At 33.6% G+C, this 12,743-nt stretch overlaps 2 protein-coding genes across 3 annotated transcripts; one reads left to right on the top strand and one right to left on the bottom strand.

Moving 5' to 3' along the window:
* The first annotated feature begins 1,598 nt into the window (after positions 1-1,598).
* Positions 1,599-3,655, top strand: Tgs1 (Trimethylguanosine synthase 1). Its single transcript, XM_014242963.3, has 3 exons — positions 1,599-1,740; positions 1,849-2,079; positions 2,138-3,655. Exons 2-3 carry the CDS (start codon positions 1,864-1,866, stop codon positions 3,287-3,289), a joined length of 1,368 nt encoding a protein of 455 aa, XP_014098438.1. The 5' UTR covers positions 1,599-1,740; positions 1,849-1,863; the 3' UTR covers positions 3,290-3,655.
* A 176-nt stretch (positions 3,656-3,831) lies between these two features.
* Positions 3,832-6,142, bottom strand: LOC106623442 (uncharacterized). 2 transcript variants are annotated; one of them, XM_014242966.3, is made up of 4 exons: positions 5,906-6,142; positions 5,547-5,772; positions 4,196-5,470; positions 3,832-4,131 (listed from the first exon to the last, which is right to left on the bottom strand). In XM_014242966.3, the coding sequence occupies exons 1-4, from the start codon at positions 6,021-6,023 to the stop codon at positions 4,020-4,022; spliced, it is 1,731 nt and encodes a 576-aa protein (XP_014098441.2). In that variant the 5' UTR covers positions 6,024-6,142; the 3' UTR covers positions 3,832-4,019. The 2 variants fall into 2 exon arrangements, with proteins under 2 accessions (XP_014098441.2, XP_014098440.2); XM_014242965.3 differs by having other exon boundaries at positions 4,196-5,491; positions 5,906-6,141.
* Positions 6,143-12,743: the final 6,601 nt, after the last annotated feature.

Genomic DNA, 12,743 nt, shown 5'->3' with positions numbered 1-12,743 from the left:
ACCATTCAAAGAATTTGAAAGTGAAAAGGAATGCTGAAAAGGGTAGCAGCGAGCTGTTACGAACAAGAACACAAAGCGTGCCTCCCGAACACGAGTGGCACGGTCCCTTCGTCTTTCCTCGTCGTCCCCTCGCCCACAATAAACTGGTATCAGACTCTTTCGAGTCCCTGTGTGAAAGGGCACTAATTAGAACTGTGTCTGCTGCACATTCCGGTAAATTTTTAACAAAAGTTCGCTAAGGGGTTGAGTTTCTATTGATAGCCAAGATGGCCGACTTTTAACCGCAAAAAAAAAAAGTTGTCCAAAAAATATTGATTATATGTAAAACTTTAATATGTTTTCAAAATAAAATAAGTTTATTTTAATATATGTTCTTAAAAAAGCGGCTATTATTGGCAAATTTCAGAATAATTACGATATATATTTATGCCTTTTTTTAACTGTGGTAACTTAATAAATATTCACCACAGAAAAATGTAAGGTGCAATTAAGCAACCATGTCAAATACGGGATGCAGAAAATGCTTATTCAACGAAACTGAAGGCAATGTTTATAAATTTGAAAATTTAATATTGCTCCTGATAAAACTGCTCACGCAAGAATTTTTATCAATAAGCAGGTGTGTATTAAAGCGTTTGACTAAAAGTTATTAATTTCAAATGCCAGTATTGCTATTGAGCATTACGTATCAGTGTTGCGCAAGCTAATTTTATATTACTTTTTAAAAAAGAAATATATCTACCGTATTTTATACCCTAATAAAATGTTTTATACTATAAAGATATTGCAACTTCAACAAATAATTTATTTTAGGAATCTATATATTTAAAAACTAAATTTAGAACTATATAACAATATGGTAATTGATTTATGTAAAAAGTTATATGTAAAATATTGCACATATTATAATGGATACATGCTGAAATACAGAGACAACTACCTGATATGCCTACCGTATTTTAGACTATAAAGATATTGCAACTTCAAAAAATAATATATTTTAGAAGTCTATATATTTAAAAACTAAACTAAGAACTATATAATAATATGGTAATTTTGTATGTCAAAAGTTGTAATAAACTATTGTACATATATCCACCATTAATTGCTGATATATAAAACGTAAATAAAATTTGTGATTAAATAAATCTATACTTAAATTAGAGCACTAGTAAAATTTCTTGATATAAGTACAATGATAAATTTTGCTTTATTGTTTAAATGAATTATTATCACTTGTATGGCAATGATAAGTTTTGCTTTTTTGATTATATAAATTATTATTACTTATATTATCAAATTTTGTTACAATAGTTATTTCTTCCCGTCCACTCATAGTTAAATTGAATTTTCAGTTTGCCCATTAATAAGTTATTTAAAATGCTTAAAAATATGCCGCATATTTACCTATATCAACATGGTATGATATTATATATTGTTAGCATTAAACATCAATTATTAACCAAAATTTAAAATATTTATAAATAATTATTTAGGCGTTTTCTGCTATGCGCAACCCGTTTTAGCCCCTCGCCACCCTAACTCACCATGGCCATCATGTTGGTTTTATTGTGAACGTACACCTCAGAGGTGGCGAAACTATTGTGAATAGGACTTTCGCTACTCCCTTATACCATGCAGTTTATCGTCAATTTTGATTTGTTCTGATGCTCGTGTTCGCCACAAAATAAACCCATATAGAATGAGGAATCTGTATTTGTGAAAAAAGTATGATCTCAGGTAAATAAGTCATAATTTAGACAATGTCAATTGTTTCTACTAAATAAATTTGTAAAAATTAATGCGAGCTTTGCCGGGATTGTTGAATTAATTCATTTAACATAATAGAAAACCGCTTGTAATATGAACCAATATTTTGTGGAGTCAACTGGATGTCAACCTCAATTGTACGTTTTCAATCAGATTTTTAAAGCGGTTGAAGGCTTCGAATACGTGCGGCGTTTTATTACAGATAGCTACGAGTCTAAGCAACAAAAACATTTTTTGGAATTCTGGTATTCAAACGGTGATAACATTGTATCTGAAAAATATTGGGATAAGCAACGTAAAGGAGAATGTGTATGATATGAATTGAGTCTCAAAAAAATGTAAGAGTTTATAAAAAATTTCTTTTTAGGCGGAGGATTTATTAAATCATGACTCCGAAAAAGTAATTGATGAGTCTGAGGAAAAAGGAGCTCAAATTTGGGAAGAGCACTATAAAAAGATATACATAGATCAATATCAGTTATACGCATTAATATTTTATGAATATTATAAACATTTGCATAAATCTTTAGATGAAAAAAATATTGAGTACATAGCTGATAAAGTTCAGGAACATAATAGTTTTACGGAAGATTTCGCACAATTGGAACTGCTGGGACTTCCCACTGCATTTGGTAAAGCCAGAAGTAACAGGAAAGCACATTCCCAAAGATACGATAACTTGGAACACGTGTATAGCGGTTTTTTCTCTGATCAGGAAGAAGATTTTGCAAATATGTACACTCAAAATTTACAAGAAAATAAACCCAAAGATCTCGATGAAAAGGCTAAGGAAACATCAACATTATATGATATTAAAGAGAAGATTATTAAAAAGAAGAGGGAAAACCGAAAGCTCCGAAATGTACCGGATTTTCTATTGGCAAATAAAGGAATGCTAAAATATTGGCGAAAACGCTTTTCCCTATTTTCACGATATGATGATGGCATTCGGTTAGATTGCGAAAGTTGGTTTTCGGTTACACCTGAAAAAATTGCTGCTCATTTGGCCGAACGTCTATCATGTGATGTAGTTATCGACGCCTTCTGTGGTTGCGGCGGAAATGCTATACAATTCGCTCGCACTTGTAAGCGAGTTATAGCAATAGATATCGACCCTGTAAAAATAAATATGGCGAAGCACAATGCCAAAATTTATGGAGTAGCCGATAAAATTGACTTTATTATTGGAGACTTCATGCAAATAGATCGTACAGGCAATTTTCGTAGCGATATTGTTTTCTTAAGTCCTCCCTGGGGAGGTCCAAAGTATAAACGAAAAGAATATTATGATATTGAAAGTTACTTACAACCTTCGGGTGCATCGAAACTAATGGAAATCGCCAAGCAATTTAGTGAAAATGTGGTCTTCTATTTACCTCGAAACGCTTGCATTAAGCAAGTCGTTGAACTAGCTGGTGTGGGAAACAGATGTGAAGTAGAACACAATTACTTAGATTCGCGGCTAGTGGCTATATCTGTTCTATATGGCGAAAATATATTAAAAGTAAACTACTCATAATGTACAAGTAATATTGTATATATTTTTGTTGTATAGAAAAACTTTTGAAATTAACTATTTCTTCAGTAAAAATTATTAAGTATACGTTTGACATCAAGACAAAATTGGCACTACTTTCGAAATGAAATCATTTACAATTTTTTTATTGTAGATTTATCAATACGTCTTTACTTGTTTGCTGCTTGGACGATACTTTCAAAAGTTTTTTTTTTTCTAATTGCCAAAAATTAGAATTTCAGTTAGATTTAAACACAGAACACAAAGGAGCAGAGCAAATTTATTTCAAAACCTAATAGCCTGCGCAAATTGAAACATACTTTTGAATTATATTGCAAAATATTCATTAAGTAAATTAATTCGTTTTAATTTTTTTTATTTTTATTATTTCGATTATTGCCTCTTAACCGTAGAAGATAATACGAATTCTTTTGTTTTTATACAATATATATGTATTTAATGAGAAATATATATGTACATGTTTATTTACAAAAAAAAAAGTACAAAGTAATCAACTATAATATAATATTTAAATAAATATATAATTTTTATATTCAAGGACTTTTCATCCATAATTTCTTGAATGAACTCATACCCATATAAAAACGTATAAAATAAATACGCAAAGCGTTATTTCTTTAAAATCATATAATAACCGCAAATATTTTATTTATATATATTTTTTTTATGTCCTGGTGTGTTGACTGATGGGGTAAGAATGTTGCTAGACTATCTATTCCCTTGGAACACCATCCTTTTTGCTTCCATAACATCGCCTTTTAAAATCACTAAGCAAACAATTTTGTAAACCTTTTTGGTCAATATTAATAGATTGAGTCGTATTGCTGTTTGATTTGAATTGAAATACTTTTTTATAGGCGTAAACATAAATAAAAATATAGATGTTACCTGGTCTTGTTAAGTATGGCATATCCATTTGCCAATGAAATTTGTAGAGAGTACAATGTAGCCAGATTAAGTAAACTTTCATGCTCGTATATTTCTATATCGGGCAAACGGATTTGTGTTTGTCTTGGATCCTGCAAAAATCGAGCAAGGCGCTCATTTACACTCGTTTTAATGCTAAAACCAGGTCTTTCATCTTTAATGCGTCGACATCCAGCCCGTATTTCTCTAATTTCATTTATATGTGATGGTGGCGAAGAAAAGAATGGATTTGACGTTTCGCCTGACATTTCGCTTTCTATTTGATTAAAAGGAATAATGCCCTCATCACATATTCTACGGCCCAAATCAAAATTTTTGTTCGTGATAGCGATTGGTTCTGATGGTCGATAGCGGAGTTCCAAGTTATCATTTGAAATATTAGGTGACCAATCATCACTACCTAACATCATTGTATCATCTTCACCCATTATAGCAGTAAAACAGATTTCATCAGATTTTATGAGGGAATTAGTATTTTTCTTCGTAAGTTTGCGTTTAGTATCATTTTTATTGTCAGCGGGGCCACTAACGCACTCATTCCCTGGCCAATCTGTTAGTTCATCGTCGCCTTCACGATCGGTATCGTTTGCACTTTGTGCGTCATCGGAATCGGAAGAACTTAAAGAACTAGAACTTAGAAAATCATTTATATTACTACAATCCATGGAGTGCTGTTCAACAGCAAACTGTAGTTCTTGTAGCTGAGAACGCCGATATTGGCTACGTTTTTTACGAAGATTTTTGAATTCTTGTTGTTGCGCTGGTATTTGTAGACACATTGTAGAGCTGTTTTTTTCAGTATTGTTTAAAAAGGAAGGTGGAGATTTTTGCTCATATTCAGTCTTTTGTAATTGTGATATTTTTTCTATTTTCGACAGAAGACCTTTATTTAAGGGCAACAAACGGTCGCTATTAGGTTTTGATGTGGAAGAATAACTTCTTGGACGTATTTTATTATCATCTATATGCGTATACCGAGGCATACTCGTTGAGTGAGACTTCGTGTTATCATAATCTTGGTATCGATCACGATTGGATCGTTTACGTTTTCCACAGAAAAATAAATTGTTGCGGATAACAGGATCGGGCTTTAAAACACGCTTCCTCATTGTAACACATCCAGTCGCACTAGCTGCAATTGTTGATGACGGATGAACACTTTTATCGGAGTTCTGTATAGGCGCTATAATACCTATATCACACTCCATAGACATCCTTTTAAATTTCCTTTTTCTCCTGGCATTAGGTTTAAAAAATCTACGTTATGATGAAAAAATTATCAAGCATTATGTAGTTTGTATTTAGGCCTTACCTTGAAGGACTGAAAGTCTCATTTAATGAATCTGATTCTAGTGTACCTAAACGAAGTGCTGTTTTAACAGACGACTTAGTAGGGAAATGTGTTTCTTTATCATCGGAATCGCTTATATTAGGTAATTTAATATTTTTTATATCCAAGTCATCTATATTCGTTGTTTTTCTTACATCACTTGGACTACTAGAAGAGTCTTCTTTCTCTGTTGGCTGTGGGGCACATGCTTAAGTATATAAATTAAAATTAATTTTTGTTCAATTAACTTTATAACGTCTTCAAATATTTTATATATAAATTGCACAAGATGATTATTTAATATATTCAATGTATAGGTGCTTCAGAAGTGTTTTACTTACGCAAATTCCCTGCAGAACGAGTCCTTCTACGTTGGCCCCACCTACTTACTCGCACCCGATCTAACAAAGAAGTCTCTTCCATCAAAGCAACCGTCAAATCATGCGAAAACTGCTCCATTTTTATAGAATTACTTGGCCTGTACTTTTGATTAACAATACATACAAAACAAATTCATGAATTTGTCTAGAAAGCTTGGAATGATGACAACTAATGTCAACGTACCGAATAACTTGAAGTTGCAATGTTTTTAATGACTGAATCAATACAGGGCTAACAATACGAAAATAAAATGAAAGAAGCAACCCTGCAAGCAATTGCTGATGGAATCCCCAAACACTCATAATAATTAGAGCAGTCTGTATGGTCAGTTAATAGTTCAATTTACCGTCATTGAGATTGTTGGAATCGAAAGGGTTTTAATGCTAACGCAAAAAAGCAAATATATGGTGTGTCAAAAGGAGGCAAGACACATTTTCATAGGAGTTTCATAGAAACTGTTCAATATTTATATTCAAAATAAACACGGATTTCGCTAAACGGTAAAAAATTCGATTTTGACATCGCGTTAGGAAGTGAAGTTGACTACAAAAAACGCAGAAGAGTATACATATTTAACATTAGTTTCAAAAACTGGATATCCTATATGTACATATATATTTTAATTATAAAAGATTTTCAATTAACTTTTAAAGTTCTATATAACAAAATATTATAATATTTCAAAACCCTTACATGTTTTAAATAATCGATACATGAAGTATGTTAAGGTTCTTTTTCAAAGCTAGGTATATATTTAATAAACAAAAAATCTTCTAATAATAAAATAATAATTTATTCGGAAGTCAAAGTTTAAATAACACTTGCGGGTCAGCTGCATATTTACACAAGTATAGTTATTCAAGGAAAAATAGTTCCTTATATAAACTGACAGTAATATTGATCGAAAACTATTAGTGTTAATGGGAGAAAAGTGTGGTATGTTCGATTTACTAAAAATATGGCACAAACCATCCCCCGCCTTTCTTATAATATTACACGTATTCTTTGGTCAATATTACTGTCAGTTAATATAAGGAATTATTTTTCACTTTTTAGTTTGAAGTGCTTTAAAATCATGTTTTTTACTATTTTAAGTCAAACTAATTATTTAGCCACCCTCTTTAAGGATGTGTTTGAGTAGATATGTTATTCAAATGAAATCATGATAGTTGATGGTTTTAGCTGCATAGTTTTAGGAGCCTTTTTTTGCAATATATATAACAATACCCAATCGCCTTCAATAAAACCTTCAGAGTTCATTCTCTTGTCGTATTTAACTTTCATTTCATCGCTCATAATTTTTGGTGCGCCGTCTCCCCATAGTATGTACAAGTATAGCCCTCACCTCGGCTTCTACGATGCTGTTGACTTCCTTAGCATTCCTTCCTGCGTTAATTCCAAACTTCCAATCAATCGGTAACTGAAGATAATTACCAAAAATTACCCTTGTTGCAGTCTTCCCCGTTGTTTCATGTACAGCAGACCCATATGTTATCAGCAACTATATCCGTGGGTATCCCAATCTTTTTGATAATTGCCTACCATTTTCTTCAAAATTTCTTTCAACGTTCGATCGATTCCAGTTTCTGTTACATCCCCTGAATTAAAGCTGACTCGAAATTACCTTCTTAGTCAGAAGGTAATTTCATTGGAACACCGTATCTTGTTACCCACTAGTCCATTCGGCCTCTGGATTAGGAGTTGATAATTGACTCTGACAATTCGCAATAATTTGTAAACTTAAATAATATCTAGTTATCGAACTCAAGAGTGAGTTACAAGGTAGACGATTTAACGAGAACTGTTACAATTGCAGTTAGAAGTGAGTTTGTCAAATAAATTTCCAAGGAGATAATTTGTCAAAAACGATCTGAAAATTCCAAAATTGAAAATGTGGCTGCAGCAACGTGGTTTGACAACAAATTGAGTAAGTCCGAATTACAATTATGTTGACTAATACGAGTTTCTATTGCAATTACAAGAAGAGACTACGAAAATACCATAGAAGAAAAGGAAGAGATTCAATGCTCGTTAAAAATTATGGACATGAACATGCTTTTTGCTGCAATGTTGCAGGTGTCAACACAAATGACCAGATGTCAACGCAAATATCGACACAGTTTAAATAGCAGGATGCACGTATAACCCAACAAATAGCAGAGGCGTCAACAATCCCAATTGTCCTAATTAGAAACGCGGTTGTCAACGCAGTTGCATGTATATCAGCACAGATGACCTTACAAATAGCAGAAATGTCTTCACAGATCTCGGAAGAGCGGGATACAATTAAAACTGAGATTGAAAAATCGTCTCCGCGAGCTACAACTAAATCGGCCAATTATGTCAACCGATTCTGCCAAGGTAAAACCTCCATTCTTTTATGGCACAGTTCCGTTCTATGTTTTTAAGCTTTAATTCGAAAAGACGGCATCTTCAAATAATTGAAACGCTGAAGATAAAGTAGCTGCATTGTTTGTTGCATTAAAAGGATCTGAATTGGAGATGTTACAACCATTCCAAACTGCGATGCGGGTAGTTATGAAACGTTGATGGGTGCATTAGAAAGACGGTATGGTAGTGAGCACAGGAAGCAGATCTTCCAAATCGAGTCGCAAAATCGTCGCCAGAAGATCTGCTTCCTGTGCTAACGAGTCTTTGCAGGCGTTTTCATGAGATGTTATCTCATCGAAGACAATCTCAAATCCAACAAATCGGTACACTAAACGAGCCAGCCGAAAAGAGCACGAGCTGGTTCCTGCAAGCAAAATGCCCTGTAATCTCCATTTCACGAAAAACGTATGCATTAAGGAATATTAACGAATACGAGTAACGTTAGGGTTAGTGGATGTGTAGACGGCGAAAAGCACATACTGACTATGAATACGGGCGTGTCACATTCCATAATTCGATCTGATCAGGTTAATAAAGAAGGAAGACTATTAGCTGGGGAATTTCACGAGACAAATTCATTCAACCCTTCTAACGATTGTGTAAAAATAGGTGAAATTGGATGATAATCCTGCCCACTCCTCATATAACGGTTTTGTTAAAAGCTACTAGAGTGCGATAAATCAATAACTAAATGCGTTTGAGATATTAAATTCTGATCCGGGATGGCACAAGAAGGCTTTTTAGGAAACGGTGGCCCGCCCACTTTTTGGTGAAATCACATACATACATATCTCTGTACCTCCTCAACCAATTTCAAATTCGCTAACTAACATTCTACTGCCCCAACTCCCATATACTACATATAACGATTTTCGCTTTTCTAACAAGTTTTATGCCGAATATGTCGTTCAGTGTGTCAGTTATATACTTCAACAAGTAAGGAAGGTCTAATTTCTGGTGTAACCGAACATTTTATACTCTCGCAAGGTATATTAAATAACTTGAGGTCACTATTTGTGCAAAGTTTTACCTTAATAACTTTATTGATATTTGACTTGTATACTATAAAGTGAAAGAATCACATGGAATTAGTTATATGGGAAGTAGGCGTGGTTGTCAACCGATTCCATTTTTATAGCGTACAATAGTTACAATAGGATAATCTCTCGTAACAAATATGGTTGATATTGGTTAGGTAGTTCCTGAGGTATAGGATTTCATCTAAAAGTGGACGGGCGTGGTTAAACACTTCTTCTCAGCAAGTTTGGTTAAGATAGCTTCAGTGCTTTGAAATATGTGTACATTTAACAATTTTTACCCAATAGGGGACCCTTGCTACCATTTTCAACCAAATTTGGTGGAAGACATTATTTCGACATTTGTATGTTACGTTGTGGAAATGGGCAAACTCGGACAACAACCACGCCTACTTTCCATATATAAAAATTTGAAGTTTCATGTGAATCTTCCTTTTTATAGAATAGCGCCAATAAAGAGTTGGGAATAAAATCGGGAGCAAATTTTGCTTTGAGATAAGCCATCTTACATTCAAAAATAGTTGAAATCGGACCATAGCTTATCAAATTGCCAGGTACGGAACATGTGGACTTCAATGATAGTAGCTGGTTTTATACCAAAAATATCGGTGAAACTCTGGGATAAATTTTTGAAATTCAGAGAGAATCTTTTATTGAAAATAGTGTGCTCTTGATTTAAAACACAGTGTAGTCGGTTCAATACTTACATTAGCCCCCATATAGTTAGTTAATTGCAACCACTTCATGATTTAATTTGATAAGGATTAATGCCAAGGTATAAATATAGAGCCTTTACAGAGGCGGTATTTTTTTTATTATTTAAAACAAAGAACAATCATTGTGACGTAACTATAACAGTTAGATATAAGTATGCTGTCGCTACATTTTTTGTAGATAATTATAAAAGTGTGTTTTGCAAAGTTGTAGTAAATCATTTTGTTTTTCACACCTTGCGGTAAAAATATATATAGTTTAGTAAAGATCCCTTACTTTTTTCTAAAAATAATATAGCTTATGTTTACTAGAGATAGATAGAGATACTTACCAACGATGAAAGAAATTTTAAAATCCATCAAGTAGTTTCGGAGCCTATTTAAACAATTTATTAACAAACGAACAATCAAATCTTTCCTCCTTATGATATGTATGTATTTGTATATATGTATAATTAATACTTGTATAAAGATTTTCGAACTTCCGTGTGAAATTGCTACACGAAATACCCCAAGTTCTATATGAAATGAATGGAAGATGGAATGATCCATATATAATGATTTTCGTTCTTATATATTTCAGACTTTATGTGGAATATGTCGCTCAGTGTGTGAGTTATCTTCATAAAATTACTTGGAAACAAGTTCTCGAGTCTACTTGAGTAATGTCAAAAGCTAATACAATTAGGCCAGATCCGCCCCTAGCCCCAATATCGCGATATAACGATTCCCATCCATTTTGACTTCCCATCTGACTTTAAACCGTTAACGTGGTCAAAATGCGTGATCTTTTAATGAAGCTAAGTGGATTTCTTTCTTTAACATAAATATTTGGGACAAGCAAAATGCAAGTTATGCAATGACTAAAGGCTCGGTTATGCATATGTACATAGCACAGTACTGCATAGACAAGTATTGTATGTGAAACATAGACGCAGTGATACTTCATTGAAATTCAGCTGTTTTTTTATGTTTGTGAGAGCATGTAAATCGGAAATATCAGAAATGAAAATGCCAAATTGAAGTGTCACCACAGATGCAACGAGAGAAGAGAGAAAAAAAGAGTGAAATGTCACACACGCACATGCAAAACGTATTGAACACATTACTTGTGCAACATGTTGCTACAGAGTATAATAGTTTTGTTCACCTGTTGTTTGTAACACATAAAACTAATCGAGATAGATTCGGGGTTATATACTTATGCATGTATAAATGATCAGATTGACGAGACGAGTTGAAATCTGGGTGACTATCTATCCGTCTGACTGTCAGTTCAATCTGTAACTTGAGTAAAAATTGAGATATCCTCATGAAACTTTGTACACGTGTCGAAGGTAAGGGTATGTATAATGCCTAAGAAAAACCTTAAAGTTTTTATGGTACATTGCTATATAGCAACACCACATCAGTAAGCTGAGAGACCGAGGGAAATAGATATCGGCTGGTGTCAAGCTACATGCTATACGACGAGGAGGAAGTACCATAGCAGCTGATAAAAGAGCTGGTACGGGACAACGAGCCAGCAAGTGCATGATTATACTTGGTGTCAACTCAAACGCACACCACACAATATGGGACAGGACAGACATCTATAGAAAGAACAGTTTAATAAGGTAACCCAATGGGAAGTTATTAAAGAATACCCCTTTTCGGATCACCGATACATTAAATGTATAATTGAGGAAAGCGTAGACAGATTCAACAAATTCAGGAATCATAGGAAAACGAGAGATCAGGTGCTTATGCAAGAGCTAAAACTATCCTTATCCTCGTTAAACGTTGCACCAAATATTGGCGACTATTATTAGAGGTAGCTTGTACAATAACACGAAGTAAGGGAAGAATTGATCATGGTGATCTCTCGAGCTTAATAAAAATTATAGAACGATTGCAGGAAGCACATTAATGTATGTAGCTAAACTATCCCAAGAAGAAGAGGATTGAAATAGCTATTACAACCTTCTAAGGTTATACTAAAAAGAGATAGTACAAGAAAAAATAAACCTTTGGAAACTTTTTTAATAAAGCGCCTCGGTTTAAAAAAATTATAGCACATTCGGTGCATAACATTGGGTACCTTGAGAAGTCAGACCACAGCGAAAATCCATTGAAGAGTCTTTAAGCCTACTAATGAATACCCACTTCCCAGGCAGCTCTGAAAACCATACCATTAAGTATACACAAGACAGTGGAGTAGTGTTAGAATCCATTTCTGTAGATATAGCGTCAGAAAATAATGTATTATATATTGGGTGATAAGCAGTTTCAAGGCCTTTAAATCCAAAATATCTTCACTAATAAACATATGTTTGCAATTGATTTGCAGATATGCTAACTTCTGCTTATCATAAATGTAGCGAAATGTGTATGTGAGGCAATAATCGGATAACTCATTGACTCTATACAAAAAAAGAAAGACGCGGTAAGGAGTATGGAAAGCATATAAAGAGTAGCTAGCATACGTTATACATCAGTGAAGCTCTTAGAACAATGCCAACTCACGCACTAAACGTCATTTTACATTTACAACAGACTTGTTCTGGAAGCAACTGGCAGCGAAGACAGTACTTAGACTGAAGGAATCTTCCCTATTAGCATCTATACGGATGGGTCCAAATAAGATAATCGAGTGGGAGGTGTGTCTTTTCAGTAAA

This window comes from Bactrocera oleae, chromosome 5 (assembly GCF_042242935.1).
Source record: "Bactrocera oleae isolate idBacOlea1 chromosome 5, idBacOlea1, whole genome shotgun sequence".
NCBI lineage: Eukaryota > Metazoa > Arthropoda > Insecta > Diptera > Tephritidae > Bactrocera > Bactrocera oleae.
The sequence above is the reverse complement of the archived record's forward strand: the minus strand, read 5'-3'. Positions and strand labels throughout refer to the sequence as shown.